At 39.6% G+C, this 19,179-nt stretch overlaps 1 protein-coding gene across 1 annotated transcript; it reads left to right on the top strand.

Annotated features, from left to right (window-relative positions):
• The first annotated feature begins 374 nt into the window (after nucleotides 1-374).
• On the top strand, nucleotides 375-19,179 carry ppp1r2 (protein phosphatase 1 regulatory inhibitor subunit 2). The gene is made up of 6 exons (XM_022738563.1): nucleotides 375-724; nucleotides 10,068-10,175; nucleotides 10,787-10,870; nucleotides 14,069-14,163; nucleotides 15,102-15,275; nucleotides 16,103-19,179. The coding sequence occupies exons 1-6, from the start codon at nucleotides 594-596 to the stop codon at nucleotides 16,120-16,122; spliced, it is 612 nt and encodes a 203-aa protein (XP_022594284.1). The 5' UTR covers nucleotides 375-593; the 3' UTR covers nucleotides 16,123-19,179.

Genomic DNA, 19,179 nt, shown 5'->3' with positions numbered 1-19,179 from the left:
CATGAATAAAAACACCTGTCTCCTGCCGTGTGGATATTCTTAAAATTTATCATGACTAAAAAGACCAGTCTCCTGCCTTGAGGACATTCTTAAAATTGTATCATGATCTGTCTTGCCCTGTGGATATTCTTTTCGCATCCACCTGCCATTCAACAGAAAGTTCGGGTTCATGAATTCACATTCATTTTAATCCCAAAAATGTCACTGTTGTTGCAGTACACATTATCTCAGTGAAATAATGCAGACTTTCTATAAAGACTTTCTTGTCACCTTCGTAACATAGCAAGAAATTTCCAGGCACTCGAAGGCAGCACGATAGCAAAAATCTCGCGATGTTTACTGGAGCCTAACCGACTCGCTAGTAGTGCTGTTGCCCCACCAGTCAGTGAACAACCTGGGAGTCGACATGCAGAGCCGCCAGGACTCTTCCTAGGTTTCTGTTGAGTTTCTGGAAGCGGTTTGAGTTATGACGGGGAGTGTGTTTCAAACCGAATCGGTCATTGGTAACTGAGTCGCAGAAATCACAGAAGCAGAAAATCAGTTGAAGAGAAACAGTAAAGCCAGCCAGCCGGACTGACAGTCAGCGTGTGGGAATGGCAGCTCCCCGGCCGATAAAAGGCATTCTTAAAAACAAGAACAGCGGGACAAACGTCAAATCGCTGCAGGACGAGGTGCCAGGGGATAATCCTGAACAAGCCCCTGGACTCTCGGAAGATGACCAACAGTAAGTTTTCTACTTGACTATCGTGAGGTTGGTAGCCCGGTATCGTTAGCTAGCTAAACACTTGTTAGCCTCTAACGTTACTCCCCTGTCGTGCTAAATGTAACGTGAAAGCCGCCTCTCTGTTTGTTAATGTCACTTAACACTGTGTGTTGTCTATGAAATGGTTTCTATTCCCAGATAAACATATTGATGGTATGTGTAACGCAGAGCTAACGTTTGCCTCTCGGAGACGTTTGTATGGTTAGCTTGAACGTTAGCCAATGATGTGATGAGGACGGGTGGTAACCAGTAATTGTTATGTTTGTTAGAGACACTAAACTGTAATAAAACTCTTACTGTTGACATAACTTAGTGGTAGTTAGAAAAAGATGGGTAATAAACATCGTTTATCTGTGACAACCCCCATGCTGCCATGACCATAATAGGGCAAATTAATACCAGCTTGAACAGAAGTCTCGCTCTGATCTAGATAAAGCCTTATATTGAATTAAATATTGTTTACCCCTAATTGTCATGTTGTCGTATAACCTTAGTTTGATGCTATAGCTTACCCCTCGAGTGTATCAGTAAGTTTTTGACGCCCCGTAGTATTTTACTAAATAATTTAAATGCTCCAAGTCAAGTTTTGTACTCCCTCAATGGTAATTACATCTGGAGCAGTGAGCTTTTCTGTAAATTGAATTTCAACACTGACTGAGAATATGCCTTCTGCCTGTGGACATTGCTGGCATGCACTGTGTGTATGGAAATTGTAAAGCTGCAATTAACGGTTGTATTCCTTATAGAATTACTCTGCAGATTTATGTTTCTTTCATGGTCTATAAAATGAGAAAAACAAAATACTGACCACAACTTCGCAGCTGATGTCTTGTTTTGTCTGAGTAAAAGTCCAAAACCCAAACCTATTCACCTCACTGTTACAGTATATAAGACAAAAAGAAGCAGCTAATCCTGCCATTTGAGTATCTGACACCTGAGAATGTCTAGTTTTTTTTCTTCTTCACAATTTTTTCTTGAAAAATGACTGAAAGGAATAATGGACTATTAAAACAGTTGTCAATGAATTATCTGTCAATCAGTTTGTCAAGTAATTGACCAATTGTTTCAGCCCTAGTAATTTGTAAGACAAACAGTACATTGTATGATACACTGTCTGCTACAGATTGCATAAGAGTGACTAGGATCTAGGCCATTTACAGTATAACAAAGGCACAAACAATTCTTTACGGTATTGCTGTTTTGGATTTATTGCTTAAGCTTTAAACTAAAAATGGTACAATATGTGTTGTTTAGAGCCTTTAAAGGGCATTGTGAGTTGATAAGTTTGAATGGGGTGGGTTGACAAAGCAGAGCTGGGTGTACCCCGAGTTATAATCTGGCAACAAACACTTGATGTTACATGTGACACTGACAGCTGTGTTACAGGCCTGCGCTGGCTCTGAAACACCAGTGTGTGTCAAAAGAGGGCAAAATCTGTGGTAAACAAGTCTCTAAACAAGACTATTCTGATCTCCACACCTCTGCTCTAGTTCATCTACAACCATCTCATAAGACTGCTGTTTTAATATTCACCATTACCATTAAAACCCCTGCCAGGTCCCCAGCGTCCTGAACGCATCTCATTTGCCCTTTAGTCCATGTTTTGTCAGAGGACATCTCACATTGCTGGGCGTAACGTCCATCCTGGTGCTGGCCAGGGCGTCATTTTGGCTCAATCAAACACTCACAGCAGAGGACGCTCGACTAAAATATCAAACGTGTTCGATGGCAGTGGGGACATCTCAGATGAGGTCAAGTGCATTGCAGCGCAAATAAATGTGGGTGTGCCAACAGTCTCGCTGTTTATGGGCATGACTACACTCTAGAATGGTCTACCAAAATGTAGACTGTGAACACTCATCTGTGACTGAAATTAGTTGTTCTGTTGTCTAATAGGTGCTTAGCCCTATGGTCAGGTAAACGAGAATTGGGTGTTGGCTTCTCTCTCTCTCTCTCTCTCTCTCTCCCTCTCCCTCTCTCTCTCTCTCTCTCTCTCTCTCTCTCTCTCTCTCTCTCTCTCTGGAGTAACAGTTGAGTTGGTTGAATTTTTCACAAGATTTATATTGGAATTTGAACTGATTGAAAATTAGACCCAATACAAATTAGGAGCCATTTGAAAACGGTCTTGGTTCATCTACAATGTTTTTGATCATTTAGATCAACATGCACGTCACTGCTCATGTTATATTTATCAGAATGATTTTATGAGCTTCATGATTATGTTCTCCATATGTCCTGCCAGTCACTTTGAAAGGTAGCCAGCTATTTCTTTTAGGTGGTTGGAGTTAAATGTTGAATGTGTGATTTATTTATCATCCCCCTGCGTCTCCCACACCAGCAGGTCCAGACATTAGCAACAGTCCTTTCTGAGCTGCAGTGTGAGAAATTAGGCCATTGAAGGATGGCAGTTATTAGTGAATTCCATTCCCAACAGTGAATTGAGCTTTTTCTGTGTTAATACAAAAATAATACTTCCTTGAGTAAGAAAGTTGAGGAAAAATTGTTTTCTTGAAGGATCCTTTGTGCATCCAAGCACCAAAACGACAGTCTTCTCTCTCCGGAGCCTTGCCTTCTCCTATGAATTGATATCATTCACACTGACACTTTCACTGTGGCAGTGAGACTGAACGCCCCAGATCACCAGCCCCTGTTTGGTTATTTCAATACTCTGCTCTCCCACAGCCAACTCGCAGTCTCCTCTCTGCCCCCAGGAAACTCTGGACACACAGCATTCCCGGAGTGATGCTTGTAAATTAGGTTGCATTCTTGCCAATATACATCATAACTGAATGATGTGACCGCTTTTTAATTATCTCTTCAAGAAAAAAAACATACATTATCTTTGATTATCAAACATTCTTGTAATCTCTGCTTATCTGACATGGGGTTTCAAGTTAATCATACATTAGGATGTCTGTGAATGTTCTCATTCGTCCAGGTCATACATTAGGATATGTAAAAGAGATTTTTTTTGGAGGAAAAAACAGAAAACCTGATAAAACACAAAAATGCCTTTCTTTGTATAATTAATATACTGTAGCAGTGGCACTATAAAATGTTGAAAAAAAAAACCATTGTTTGATATTTTTAGCTCTGTTTGTCATCTGAGAACATGTCTGTGAGTGACTGAGTGAAAAAATACCGTAGGCAAAAATGGTTGCAGGTCTGTTTAGGAGGTTGTCTCATGCTTAATACATTGCTGGTTCAAATCCCAACAGGGTTTTTCAAAGTGCCTTTGAGCATGTTTATCTCTCTTTTAAGCACATCTGCTAAACTACTTTAAAAACAGAAGCTGTAAACTATTTTTTAAAAAAAACATAAGTTGAAAGATGTTGCCAACAATCATGGCTCAAAATATGTTGATGTGATTAAGTCTAAAAAAAATAAAAATACACCAACATATCAGGGCTTTTAAGGTTTTACCAGAATTGAATTCTGTGTGATTCACAGTCAGGGTGATGCATTAACACCACCCACCTGGCAAATGCTGCTAAATCATTTGTGCTAGCTGGAGATTCTGCCTCCTGTTAACAGTTCAGTTGGGCAGTATCATCCCTTGAGGTTTTCGGGAGATTTGTATATTATTAGATCTAATACAAATTAGGAACCATTTGAAAATAGCTAATCTAAAGTGCTTCTGATCATTTATATGAACATCCATATCACTTCTCATGTCATATATATATCAATATCAAAATAACTTTATCAGCTTTATGCCTAATTTCTCCATATGTCCTGCCAGTTACTTTGAAAGGTAACCAGCTTTTTTTCTTTTCTTTTTTTTTTTGTTGGTTTAAATTGAATGTTAAATGTGTGATTTATCATCTACTGTGCCCCCTGTGTCTCCCACACCAGCAGGTCCAGAAATTAGCAACAGTCCTCTCTGAGCTGCAGTGTGAGAAATTAGGCCATTGAAGGATGGCAGTTATTAGTGAATTCCATTCCCAACAGTGAATCGGGCTTTTTCTGTGTTGATACAAAAATAGTCTCTCTTTGAGTGACAAGGAAGTAGGGGAAAAATATTTCTCTGGAAGGATCCTTTGTGCATCCAAGCACCAAATCCACAGAGATGAGACGAACAAGGTTTGTCCATGCTGTAGCATCCATGCTGCCACTGTCAGCTCTTGTTTAAAGCAAACACACACACACACACACACACACACACACACACACACACACACACACACACACACACACACACACACACACACACACACACACACACAATATATTTTTATTTGCGGAAGTGTTTTAATAATCTTTTGCTTTTATTTTATTATCTAGTTATACTTTTTTTAGCTCCTCACACACAGTTTAATTGTGAATTTTTCATAATCCCATGACAGTGTAAGTCATCTTTCTTCTTCTTTTTTTTTGACATACCCAAATGATGACTCTCCAATGTCAGCCTTTATCCATTTTGACAGGACTCAACTACTGAGGCACTGTGCATATAAACAAATTCAGGTGTTTCAGTTTGGTATTTCACATAAAATATTGAAGATTGGCAACCTTTATTTCTTTAGTATTTCTTGCCATTATTCAGGACAGCACAGCTCACACTGAGTGTGACAGCAACTCAGACATATTTTCCTTCTTATCAGCTTCAATTGTATGGAACATATCACATTGCCTTCTAGCACATTCTACAGTACCCAGAGGATATCCTGAACTAGCTCTACAAATACCTACAACCCGGCATTCATGTGGTCTACCACCTGTCCATGTTTAAACAATTCAGCTTCCCACCATAGATTTCTAGAGTCACAACATGTACCCAGAAGATGTAACACTCAGCTCTCACAGTGCATCTCTCTTGATGCCTGTTTTTTTTATCACCTTTTAATTAGTGGAGACAAACACAATCTGCAGAAGTCAACCACAACCATGAACCACTGAAAATACAGAATGACTGTGTGTATTTTGTAAGTAAAGATATAAAGAGCAGAGAAAATAAAACTTCCTTTATCCCATGATGACAATGGAAGTTGGGACTATAGAGGAACCCACACATGTTCCATTTGCTTATTTCCGTTGCAGCTACAACTCTGTATATTTATCCTATATTCAAAGACTAACTGAGGTAACTTGTGTTTTCTTAGATTTGGGTTAACAGCTATCTGCTTTTATCCCAACAACGGGACATAAACATTATGTCCTTTGGTACTGTAGGGCCTTGGCTCCTTTTTTCTTTTCTTTTTTTTTTAACCCATTACAGACTTTTTGTCAACCATTCAGTCACCCACTATTATTTAGTTAACAGTGATGCATGAGCCTCACACCCAGTCATGTATAATTTATGGCTGCCTCCATGAAACTTAATCTCCTTCACTGTCTTTCGAGCCTCATCCTGACTGTGTGATGGACAGTTTGACTGGCAGGCAGTGAATCTCTGACTTCACATAATGTGGGCAGAAAAATACCACTCAGGCAAATTATCCTCCTCTGTGCAGGTCAGTTGAAGTCAACTGTGGGCACAGACAATTAAAACAGTTTCTGTATTGATCGGAAAAATCTGGGAGCCACAATCAACAGGTGTCAGGACACATCTGGTCTGCAGGGATAAAGGAGGACAAGGCAGTAAAACTGTGTAAAACTTAAATCTAGTTAATATGGGTGTAATTTTATTAAAATGAAATGAACCATTTGACCTTCGTGATAATAAAAAGTTGTAGCTGCATTTTGTGGCTGTGTGGATAAGTTGAGATTTACATTCAGTACAACCAGCAATAATTTTACTTGTCAGTTTTATCAGTTAAAATCCCGCGCACATTTCCCCACATCCTGACCTTACTATAGCTACCGATGTAGCCAGCCAGTGTATCCAATTTGCGGTCCCTCCTCTTGACTCAGCTTCTCTTCTGATGCACTTTTTCTCTTAGGTCTGGAGAGATGACAAGGACTTAAGAAATTGTTTAGTCCTAAATCTAGTTGGCTATCTATCAAACTTCGTGTAATCTTTTACTGTGCCACTGCTGACTGAGGAATTTGCACTTGTGTTGAGTGTTTACCAAAAACTACACAGCAGGAAAGGGTTTTATGAAAAAAAAGTTATTTTTTAGCACTTGCCAAGAGGGCTGTCATAAAATTAAATTACTGTCTTGGAGCTCTTGCATATTGTCAAATTATTGGGCAATGAAAAATGTACCTTCTGATATCTCTGTGTTGAAGCAAAGGTGGGCTACAACACTCTTAAGTAAGGAAGTGACAGTGTGCAAAAATGTTTACCTTCTTTAAAACATTCAATAATTGGCATGGAGTTTATTTTAAAAAAAAAAAGTATTTTGATGTCACTCAACCGAAATTCCTTTACTACATTTTTTAAATGTTCAAATTATGTGTGTTTATTTGGCTGGGAAAGAGGGACAGGTAAAATTTATGAGAAGCCCCTTTTACTTTTGCCTCGATACAGTGTGTGTACAAGTTTGATACTTTGTTCATTTCGACCAGCAACTGTCTCCACTGTTAAACAATGGCCTGCTGCTGTTACTGCTGGTGGCTTTACTCTGTATTGGAGAGCACAGGGCTGGACCTTTCCCCACTCCCCTCTGACTATGCTACCTGATAGCACAGCTCAACTCTCAGTGATGACTCACTCTATTTAATGAGTTTTCCTGAAGCGTTATGTCGCCAGCTGTTGACCACCCTCGAGAGATAGTCACCATCGTAAGAGAGATACAGCTCTATATTTAGTGAGTGCCAGTGGTTGGTGCTGTGTTTTTTTTGTTTTTTTTTTCCTTGCAGAGGCAGGTGCATCATCATTGTATTAGAGTTTTTGTGATGATTTGAGTGAGTGGACCGGAGTGGATTTAAAGGCAACATCAGTTTGGTGGAAATAGAACATGATTGTCCGCTTCTGGGTTGTGTAACTACAAACACACCGGAGTTAAGCAATACACACTTATTAACACCCATTGTCGCAACACACTCTCTACCAGATGTTAACAACGAGTATCTATCGGGGCGCTTTAGCAGAGTTTCAAATTTAAGAAGTGGTGCTTATTTCTCAGAGCAGAGCTTGATTTTGAAAATGTTGACTAAATTGGAGAAGTAGTGACTAAACCTGTAACTAGTGTTTTCTACCTTTCTTCCTCTGCCAAAGATTTTCCCATCTTGTTTGTCAAGAAGGAGGATATGAAATCAAATTCATCCTTGAACAAAGTCCTAATAGTCACTGGAATATGGCTGTCCCTCACTTTGTGTATTTTGACCGAGTTCTGGATCCAGATGCAGATAAAAAAAAACTTTACAGGGTTGTTATATGTAGTATATGCAGAGGTTCTGTAGTTTTGGATTTGTTGCAGTAACAAAAGCACATCCAGCAATGTAGCAACTTAAGTGTGTGTGCTTTTTCAGTATGTTGGTCAAGGACATTTTATCAGTATGATCAACATTGGCCTACCTGGCTGCCTGTTTATAGAGTTGTTTCTCAAACCACTAGGCCATTTTCCAGCTTCCCATAAGCAGATCAGCATCTCATTATTTTGCCATTTCATGTTGACTAATGTGCATAAGTCTTACCCATAACCTTTCAAACCTCATGACTGGAAGGTTTCCATACTGATGTTTGTTAATGCTTATTTGCTGTGCAAAACTATTTCCCTTGTTTGATGTGTCAGTTTGAACTGATGCAAGGATAGTACCTTTATCACAATAAGAAATCTGCTTACTCTCATTGAATGCAAAAAGTTTTTTATGCATTAGTTCACCTTTCTGCTGATGCACAAGAAACACTTGTCTTAGGCACCTGTCTTTAAATGACTAATGTAGCCTGTTTTTCCACTGTCAGTTCACAATCATAAAATGTATACTGTGTACATCTACCTTTTCATACACTTGTGTAGCTAAATACCAAAGTAAACTGCCAAAGACAGTGTAGCATCCAGGGAAATCAACTTGGCTCAGCATCCACAACCAAATGGATTGATTTATCGACCGCCCTCTATGTGTGCGTGTTACTGTGTCCTGTAGTAGTGCATGACATCTGATCTTTCTAGCACAAAAAATTTTATTTTATTTTTCTTCAGTAACTGTAGGTAGTGCCATACATATAGACTTTGCCATGTAGGACAGTGACAGAAAAGAGTATGAAAATTGGTTTCTTACACTTTTTTTGTGATTGGCAGGTTATCTTTTGAGCGTTAGGACTCCCACCTCCTTTGGTGCTCCAAGTGGGACAGAACAAATTATATGGGTATTTGCAAAATCTTTATGACTGAGGTCTGTTGTGAGGGAGAGAGGTAGGAAAGCTCTGCAGGCTTGTAGCAGCAGGTGGAGGATTTAGCCTCTGTGCTCTCCCACCCCCTGCCTGTCTCCCATGATACACGACCTTTTGTTCCATAAACAAGGTCAGAGCTGATGTACAGTACCTTGGCAGAAAAGGCTAGAGAAAGCCAGATAACTCCCAGGAGCACCTGGATTTATAGCTTTAGGTTTCAGTGTAGTTTAAACAAAACAATAAGTAAACAATGATATGTCACAGCATTACAGTACATAAAAAAGAGGAAAGAAATTCAGAATTAAAAATTGAGATAATTGCAAGTGAGAGTACAGAAACCAAATGATGTCAAACCTCAGGAGGATGTTAAACACAAAATAACAAAATGCTTGATTAAAAAACGAATTTGCAGTGGGAAATGCATTTTTTTCTGTAAGTTCTGTAAGTAAAAAAAAAAAGTCTCCACTTCTTCTCCCCTGCACTATAATGGCAGGTGTTCTCTTTATCCTCTCAAGCTAAATTTCTCATTTGGTGCTGATTTAGTCTTGGTTTCTGTTCATTTCCTCTGAGGATTTGAAAGGGCAGCAAGGATTAGTGTAATTGTGAACAAAAAGCCCCGATGGAGCATGCAGAGGTGACAACCTTTTTTCCCGGATGAGAGTGGAACCATTTGGGGGATTAGGAACAGGTGTGTTTCAAAAATCGACTCTTGTAAAAGCAACTGCATCAAATGAGACCGATGTTTAACTTTAACAGTTGTTGACCTTGTTCACTTGCTCAGCCCCTTGTTTACATCCCCGATGGATTACCTTGACACAAAATGAAATATCATGCCACTTCCGGAAAGTCTTAGGAAGCCAAATTGGTGCCGATGACATTTTGGGGCTTTATTATCTGTGCGATCCCAAAATAATGCAGTGCGAGAGAAAACTGGGGCACGTTCAGTCCTACATTAAATCTGGTCACTCTTCTCCCGGAGGATGTGGTGGTGGTGGTGGGTAGCTGCTGCACAGTGGTCCTCATTGAATGTCTGTCCATTTGACCCTCATTTACCTCTCACTGTTTTTTCTTTGATCCTTTTTACAGGAAGAAATCCCAGAAATGGGATGAGATGAACATCCTGGCCACATACCACCCAGCCGACAAAGACTACGGCCTGATGAAGATAGACGAACCCAGCACACCTTACAACAGGTCAGAGGCTTCAGACAGAATTTTCCCTTTGTCTGTTTCTGTAGATAACACAGATAGCAAACTTGATTTAGTTGATCCTTGTTATATTTTAAATTATAAGGCATCTGCAGACATTCTTTTACACTGAAAATATTTCCATTGAGGACACTACAGAATTGACCCTGAGATGATCACGCAGCCTGTCTAAAGCTCCTATCAGTGCCAGTGTAGGAGAGTTAGGTCAGTGTGTGTGTGTGTGTGTGTGTGTGTGTGTGTGTGTGTGTGTGTGTGTGTGTGTGTGTGTGTGTGTGTGTGTGTGTGTGTGTGTCTGTGTCTGTGTGTGTGTGTCTGTGTCTGTGTCTGTGTTGGTGTTACAGGAATGTCTCAGCAGGTTTGTAATCCAATATGTTAGTGTGCTGCAGGGAAGGTCACCCTTGTCACAGACTTTTCCCCTTTCTCTCCTCGTGGTCCTCTGTCCTGTCCTCCTCACCACCTTTTATCCTATCTGTCAACTTGTCTGTGTGACTATCTGCTTTTGCTTGTGTCTATATTTCCTTTCTTTCTCAATCCTCCCTCCCTCACCTCATTCCACTCCTCCACTCATCTTTTTATGGTTATTTCCTCTCTTTCAGGATGGTGGGGGATGATGATGACGAGGGGGCGCTGAGTGACTCGGAGGGCCACGGTGGACTTGCAGCTGATGACCTGGTATCAAAGTAAGTACAGAAGTAGAGAGGAAGGGAGAAAGCAAGCAATGGCGGGAGGGGTGATTAGTTTGGCCACAGGAACAGCTCTGCTACATTTGTAGTCGCCACTACACGTGTGTAGCATTTTAGGTTTTTAGTGAAGCAGAAATATAACCTGGGAAAAGGGAGAAAAGTCTTTTGTGCTCTCAGGTGTAGCCCAGATAAGCCACACCTAAACATACACACCAATGTCCTTGTCCTCCAACTAGAGTGAACAAGACTAACAATACCTGATAAGTGTGTGTTTACTGTTCAGCCTCTGACGGTCCCTAAGACACTTAATGGCCACTTTACAGCAATATTACACAAAGAAACATTTCGGACAACACATTAAAACACTACAGATATTGTATTATTATTTTTCTTAACCTATTATATTTGGCACTGGTGTACCTTAATCTTTCATACTGCTTACCTCAGTGACAGTAGTGGCAGAAAGGCAGGCAGAAAGCTATCCCATATTGTTTACGCACGCACTCAGACACGGCAGGCAGTGCACTCACTCCCAGACTGCACTGCTTTGACTGCCTTTGACAATGCTCCAGGCTGGGTTCACTAAATGCATCTTGACAAACTTCATCCTTTTTCCACTGGAAGAGAACAAAACTGAGAGAACTGTGGAAAAGGTCAGCAGTATATCCTCCAAACTCAGTTCAGTTTGGCGTGTTCTCAGAGAGCAGTATGTTTCACTGCAGGTCTGTTCAGTTCAGTGGCTTGTACAAGATACTTAAGAGTCATGGAGAGAGTAGACACAACTTGACAAGTAGTCAAAAGAAGAAGGAAACATTTTTTTTACTAAACTCTGTATGTTGCAAATCCACTGTCCTTTGAGAACATGATGATTTGGTCTGGAATATACTGCCAACTTAAAGAGACTGTGTGTGTGTGTGTGTGTGTGTGTGTGTGTGTGTGTGTGTGTGTGTGTGTGTGTGTGTGTGTGTGTGTGTGTGTTCTAATCTTTTTCCAAGATATTAATACAGCAATAAATTGAAAATTAGTGCTACATCTAGCAATTATTTTCATTATCGATTAATTTGCAGATTATTTTGATGGTTATCTGATGAATCGCTTTGTATATAAAATGTTTGAAAGTAGTGAAAGGTGTCCACTATAATTTCCCAAAGCCCAAAATGATGTATTCAAATTTATTATTTTATTTGACCAATAATCTTCTTTTTCAATCAGATATTAAATATGCATAAACCACTCCTGTAAAAATGTGTATCTCTTGTATGCATTATCATATAAATTACAAACCATTAGACATGATCCAACCCCATGTAACTGTCTAATACTCTGTGTGGAGCAGTACGCTGAGTGTTGGTTTAACATCATCTGACAGCATTTCTTTGTTCTCATGGAAAGGCTTCCTGCATTTTTACTCTCAGCCACACCAGCTGCTGATCAATAAACAATGGGTTGATGGGTGTTTCCCATCAGACTTGAATTCCAGGGGGGAAAAGAGTTATGCAGTGTGAGGAAAAGCTCTAAATCACACTGGCCGTTAGTACTACAGACATGCTGCTCAACAATCAGAGAGAAATAGCAGTGAGTTTTGTGCCACTATGCTTCCACAATACACAACAGTGAAATATAGTGGAATATACTTATTTTTATTAGATACATTTTGCTGTATCCAGAGCATCTTTGAAAGAACAAATCTTTAAAACCACACGTGGAGAGTGCAGAGGGTCAGAGCCACAACATAGAAGTAAAAATAGAAGTAGCAAGATAGAAGAGAAGTAGCAATAAAAATAAAAATAGTAAATGTGCATTGCTTAGATCTCGTCTTCTTTAAATGTCAGTTTTACTTGCAAGAAATGTTTGTATTAACTGGAACTGAAAAGATAAGTTTTTGTTGTCAGCGCATCAGAATCAAAGAACAGCCTTTTTCTGGAACCAGCGTGTTAACCAACATTCAGCAGTCAGAGGGAGAAGTCTGCTGTAGGTCAGAAAATGACAAGGAGCCTCCATAGAAATTAAATGCAGCTACAAACCATGTTTTGTTTTGATTAAGAGCATCACTGTCATATTGTCTAAATGTGAAAATCTTTCATCAAAGTAAGTCATGAGAGCATACTCATCACAAAAAGTTGCATAGTGTTTTTAGCAAAGTAACTCGTAGGCATTGTAGGTGAGCTGAAGCAAATTTGGAGTAGGACAATGAATAACATCTTTGCCTTATCCCTGAGCCTTTGAACTCAAGTCTTTGTACAGTACTTCTATCACTCAGAGCTGTCTTCTGGATGCTAATGGGAGCTTGAGAAGTGTGTTTGCTGTGGGCCATCGTGCTTACATAAGTGCATTGATGCAGGGATGGGATGAGCTAGTTTGAGTGTGTGTGCCACTGAGAGGATAGTGATTAGCTCCAGGCTTGCAAGTCAATTAGCAGCCTTTGTTTACTTCCGTACAGAGTGCCTTCCATTGTTTTACACTAAACCCTCCAGATAGTACAACAGCTGCTCTTTTCCTCCGTTCTCTTGTTCTTTTCTCTCTCCAACATCCACTCGCAGTCTCTCTTCTCCAACTACGCTTTACTTACCTGCTACCTAATTCACTTCATCACTTAAACATCCTCTCTTCCTTCCTGTCTCTGTCTCTATCCCCATCCGCCTTGTATATCTTATACCATTATTGGTGCATTTTTTAAAACTAGTGAAATAGACAGTCCTTCTGTCTGGGTGAATCAGGTCAGTTTGTTGGAGAGCAGTAGTGCAGTAAATGGAGAGCTTCCCCAGGGCAGTTCCACATATTCACAACCGTCCGTCGAGCCATAAACCATTATTCATTTTGTTCCTCTGCTATTAAAGCTCTTTGTGAGTGTGTGAGAGGGGGATAGTAACTCTTGTTATTTTTGTCTCATGCTTGAGTACTCACACACTCTGACTGTGCCTACTCTCTCCTCCCCCTCGCCTAATATCTCTCCATCTGTGTTCAATGTCCAATGTCAGTTTCGCTCTATAGCAAGCCTTTTTAGAAGTGTTATTTGTTTCTCCACAGTAACTTTAGGAGGAATTTCTGTTGATCTCCTGTTTTTTTGGTCATGTGCTCATTTATGATTAAAACACAACAAAAGGGAAGGCAGAATGGGAATGGCAATACTCTTGAATTGTAATAAAGTGAAATTTCTTGTACTTATTTTGTGTCCCTTTCTGTCTTCTTTTAAAGGCTGGCAGCAGCAGAGGGTTCAGAGCCTCGCTTCATGAAGGAAGAGGAAGAGAGCAGTGAGGAGGAGGAAGAGGAGCTGACTCCTGAAGAACAAGGTAAACACGGACGGAGATGCTTTTCCTTTAATTGATCACACTTACTGGTGCCTTCATCTATGATGATGATGTCGTGTTGTTTCAAAATTGAGCAGCCCAGCCATAACTCAACAGCTCAGAAAGAGAGATCTGCTGCATATCCGTATCCATGGTAATAGCTGCTATTTGCTAATTGCAGTGAATGTGTCCTACAGTTCACCTGATTATTTTTACTCTCCACTTTAACACATAGTGTCTTCTGCTGCCACTTCATATTTATATCTGAACTCTAAAAGCAAGAGAAAAATCTGGAAACTGCAAATCCAGTGGATGTAATCAAACTGCAGAGCTGCAGGTTCAGCAGTTTTTGACACAGTTCTAGACATGCCAACTTGTGCCACCTATTGGAAAATTTTAACACCAGTTTTAGAGCTTCTGCGGATTTAGACACAGATTATATTTTTCAGATGAAAGAGAATGGAATGTAGAATGAATGTTTTACATGAATATTTTTTTTATATTTAGATCTTCATGGGATCAACCCAAAATACAAGACAAACCCCATTCTGTCTACACACTTCTAGATACACACACACAGAGCATCCAACATGTCTTCTGTTAGCCTTGTACAGTCTGCGTCATACCCTCCTTTCAACTTATTTCTGTGCAGTTACTGTTCATCCTAAGGTCTCAGCAAAAACTTGAAAGTGATTGTTCACTGAAGTAACCCTCATCAGTTCCCTCACTGTGTGCTATTTGCATTTGAACCCTTTTAATGTAGGAGAAAGTTTTACTTAGCATTTAACATGTGTGAACTGGAGAAAGCACATGCAGGCATGCAGCAGCCTTTCCATGGATAATGCTGAACAAGTTCAACCATTGTTTTTTAGCAGTAGGGATGTAATGTGCCAGCAGTATATTTAACCACCCTATATTATCTGTGTTTTCTTCCTCTGCAGCCAAAAAGAAGCATTTTCAGATGATGAGGAAGATGCACTACAATGAGGGCCTGAACATCAAGCTGGCCCGTCAGCTCATCGCCAGCGAACTAGAAGATGACGAAGATGCAGATGAGGAGATGAGGGACGACACCGAGGAGACAGAAGAGATCAATGTTGACCCGCCACAGGAAGGTAAGGAGAGGAAGACTGTGCACGTTTGGATAAATAATTTGATCAGATTCCAGTCCAACAAGTTTTTCAGTGCATGGAAAGAAGCATGGTGGTGTAGTACAACTGCAAACTGTTGTTAAATTGAATAGAAATAATGGCTTTGTGTACTGATGCACCAGTGCTGGCTGGTTCGTTTATGACATCCCGTGTTCAATAGGAGGAGGTTCCAGAGTGTCATTATAACTCACTGTGTACATAAGCACAGTGTGTTATAATAAAAGTATATACTGTGTTTGTTTTTGTTTTTGTTTTTTTTTAAGTACTGTGATCTGCTCTGACTCCAATTAGCAAACCTGCTCTTGACATATTTCTTAACAAAACTAAGACTATAAAACTTACAGGCTAATAACTATTGGCAACTGGTGTAAATTTACCAGGTCCTTAAAGTAGGCAATGGCTTAGTTTTCGGTTTTGGGGAAAAAAAAAAAAGTTTAAATATTACATAAGTTCCAAAAAAGTGTGTATGAACTCCAGACAAAGCATCAAAAGTAAAAACGTTGCTCAGGCTGTGTCTTGAGAATGAAACACCTGAGTGTAAATCACTTGAGGGCAAAAACAAACCTTCTAATACAGAAGCCTAGCTGTACAGTAGATGAGAAATTAGCTTCTTTTTTTTTTTCCAATGTAAGTGATGCAACCTGTGTGTAGTCATGAATTTGTTCAATCTCCACCGGCTTCTCTCTTTGGAAGATCAAAGAATGAACAGCAGTAAAGAAATGAGAGAGATATTTCCATTTCCTATCTTTTGAATCTAATGTCTGCCTATTTGTCTCTTGTTTGTTCTCCAGCTGACTCTCTGGACTCATAGATGAGGCCCCTCTCCCACGCAGCCCTGTGTGTCGGCTCAAGATCCAGACAGACAATGCCACTGTGCTGTGTTTCAACGCTGGGCCACAGAGCACACACCGCTTCACCACCCATATAACACCCCGCAACAGCCAATAACCTCCCGGTCACCTGTCCGTGTCTACTATTCCTTAGAACTGTGCAATATAACCTTCAAACGCACTGTTTTTTACCTCCCAGAATCAGTGCAACACACAAGTGAAGACTGTTGGTCCCTCCTCCTCCTTCTCCTGTTGCCAAGAATTTCCCCCTCCCACTTCTTCTGGACTGAAGAATATGTGATTCTGATCCTGAAAGGAGGATCAAGGTCTTTTAAAAAAAACAAAAAAAAAAACAAAGAAAGAAAACTGTCAGATAACCAGAAGTCCCATCTGGTCACTCCACAGTCCCTCTGCAGGCCACAGAGCCAGTACGTCAGCCCTGGAGCAAGCCAGGGGAAACCCCACGGCCTCACTAAAGGCAAATCTGAGACATGACAGCAGCGCTTATACTGGGTGCACTTCAGACGAGTTTTATTTTTGTTTTGCTTTGTGACCCACCACTCTGTTGCATTTTCTTTCCACCCTCAGTACTTTTTGTGATAAAAGTTTACCAGCTAGATTCTTTGATTTTATCCCAATTCACATCCTGGTAGACAGTTACATGGTTTACCTGTAATGCTGTACCATCAGAATCAGATTATTTCACTTTACATTGGCCTAATGCTGTTATGATGAAATAAATTACATTTTAGGGTCCATATATTAGTTTCTCATAGTAAATGACAACATAGCCTACACAATCTAAATTTCATCATTAAAATATCCAAATTTGACATCATACAACTAACAATAATATGACACATGTACACTGTAGTGTCTGACTGTGATGCTTACAGTAAACTGCATGGCTTTCTGCTTAAGATCATGTAAAACAACACAGATTTTAAGTATTGCGTTAGTACTTTGCTGACATTGCCTCAGTACTACTTATTTACTTTCCCTCTTTACAAGTAAGAACAGCACACCAAACCTCATTTCAAATTCTGGCAATTTTACGAACATGTATACCTCATAGTACCAGAAGTCTTTCTTCTCTAAATTATATCCACTGATAAATTTGGCACATAGGTTTTCAATCAAGAGGCAGTTTTTTTTTTTTGTAAAAACTTAAAATTTCAAATTTCTTTGCATTTTTCCTCCTCTACATGAGATTATTTTGTGAAAGAAAACTGCAGGATAAGTTGGTAATCTGTTAAAAAGTGATAATAGCAGATGTGTTTTTCCTGATAATGATATTGGCATTTAATACTTTTTAAGTTCTTTAAGTTCATAGGAGGGACAGCACTGAAGTCCCACATCTGAGGTATAACACATGCTACTGATAAACAGGACAACGTTCTGTAGAAAACGGCTCCCGTCTTTAACAAGTTACAGCTTTAAGCACCAGGCTCTTATGTAGATCTGAAGAAAGAAGAAACCAGCACTCACTGTGCTCTCGCTTAGATAATTTCTGTGTTTGACTTATCGTCATGTGAGCTTCATAAGACAGGATTTGTGAGTAAATTATTGTGAGAAAGGTACAATCATCTAGTTTGTGTTAATTTCTCACCTGACTTATATGACATGATACATAATTTAATGATTGATCTACTTGAGTGTCTTGTACGATGCAGCTTGGGAATGTCAAAGAAAAAGTTGTTATTGATGCTACTGACTTGAGGTAAAGAAGATTTTGGTGGTGGAGTTAAACCACTGAGGCTTATTGGAGGCATGGTAAGGATTTTTTGTAATGTTTGGGGTTCCTACAAGTGTCAGGAAAGTTACTACCAAGTCTTAAAATTGTTTTGACAAAAGTATTACGGGAAAATATCCTGGTGCAACCTAAACTTTGCACTAAAAATTGTTGACTGGGTTTTTGGAGAATTATCCTCAGCTACACACTGTATGACTTCACTTGACAGTCTGAGAGCAACTTATAACATGAAAATGATGTAGGGACCCTGAGTATGTCTTGTGTTGTGATCTCTTAATTTTCCTTTGGACCCTTTAATTCCTCACTGTGAGTTTTGTATTATGGAAATACAAACCATCATAGACCAACAGTATGACTTCTGCAAATATCCCTTTGCAGTTTTTTTTTTTTTGTTCTTGTAGTTTTGTACTAGGTGGCATTTTCTCTTCATGATAGAGGTGAAAGAAACTCCTTTAAACCCATTTCCACCGACCAACAAGAACTCAGTATAGTGAGCGGACACAACGTCCACACAGCTAATTATGGCACGATTGTTGTAGAGAAATAGGAACATGTGTGGAAATACAGATTTTAACTGCGTTGTTGTCTTCTATTTTGGTCACTGAATTTGTAAATGAAGAGAAAAGACAACTGCAGAGAAGCTGAGATGATTGGTTTATCTTCTCACTGAAGACAAAAGGACAAGATCGTCCAAAACATGACTGACATGATCACCCCGTAGGTGGTTATTACCTGTCAAATGTGCCTCTTATGTATTTATGTACATGTGTGTAAAATGAACAGGCTATGCTCCATGTTATTGTTCTCTGTCCAGTTTTATTGCCTCACGTCATGTCTCACTGATTGTTTTCGCACCACTTCTGCTCTGTTCGGTTTGTTTTTCTAAGGATGATAGACTGTTAAGCAGTCCCATGATTCTGCACTGTGTCTGTCTCAAAATGACGTGGATCTTAAATCCATGTGTTTTTTTGTATTTGCAGTTTGCATGTTCTTAATCATCAGATTGTGCATATTCTGTTTTTGTTTCGTCTATCATTAAACAAATGTTAGGAACTAGATGACTCTCCTGGCTGTTTGATCTGAAGAGTCAGATACATAAAAAGTGAATGATGCAGACTATCAAAACCAAATGAGCAGATATCTCTGACACTGACTGAAGCCTCTTGAAGACAGTCAGCTTTGTCTTTCCTTTTTTTTTTTTCAGCCTTTGATTGAATTTTTTCCCCCTCTTTTCTCTTGTCATACTTAGCTTGTCATTTACTTCAATAAATCTAAGTGAACTTGG

The sequence above is a fragment of the Seriola dumerili genome, unplaced genomic scaffold, assembly GCF_002260705.1.
Source record: "Seriola dumerili isolate Sdu_G_001 unplaced genomic scaffold, Sdu_1.0 BDQW01000002.1, whole genome shotgun sequence".
In the NCBI taxonomy this organism is placed as follows: domain Eukaryota; kingdom Metazoa; phylum Chordata; class Actinopteri; order Carangiformes; family Carangidae; genus Seriola; species Seriola dumerili.
Note: the sequence above shows the minus strand (reverse complement) of the source record. Positions and strands in the feature narration are given on the sequence as shown.

What these genes read in the sequence shown, in the direction of transcription:
- ppp1r2 (XM_022738563.1), top strand. Translation starts at nt 594, where the DNA reads ATGGCAGCTCCCCGGCCGATAAAAGGCATTCTTAAAAACAAGAACAGC. An exon ending in CTCTCGGAAGATGACCAACA is followed by an intron (nt 725 to 10,067) that starts GTAAGTTTTCTA and finishes TCCTTTTTACAG; the next exon opens with GAAGAAATCCCAGAAATGGG. An exon ending in TGTTGACCCGCCACAGGAAG is followed by an intron (nt 15,276 to 16,102) that starts GTAAGGAGAGGA and finishes TTTGTTCTCCAG; the next exon opens with CTGACTCTCTGGACTCATAG.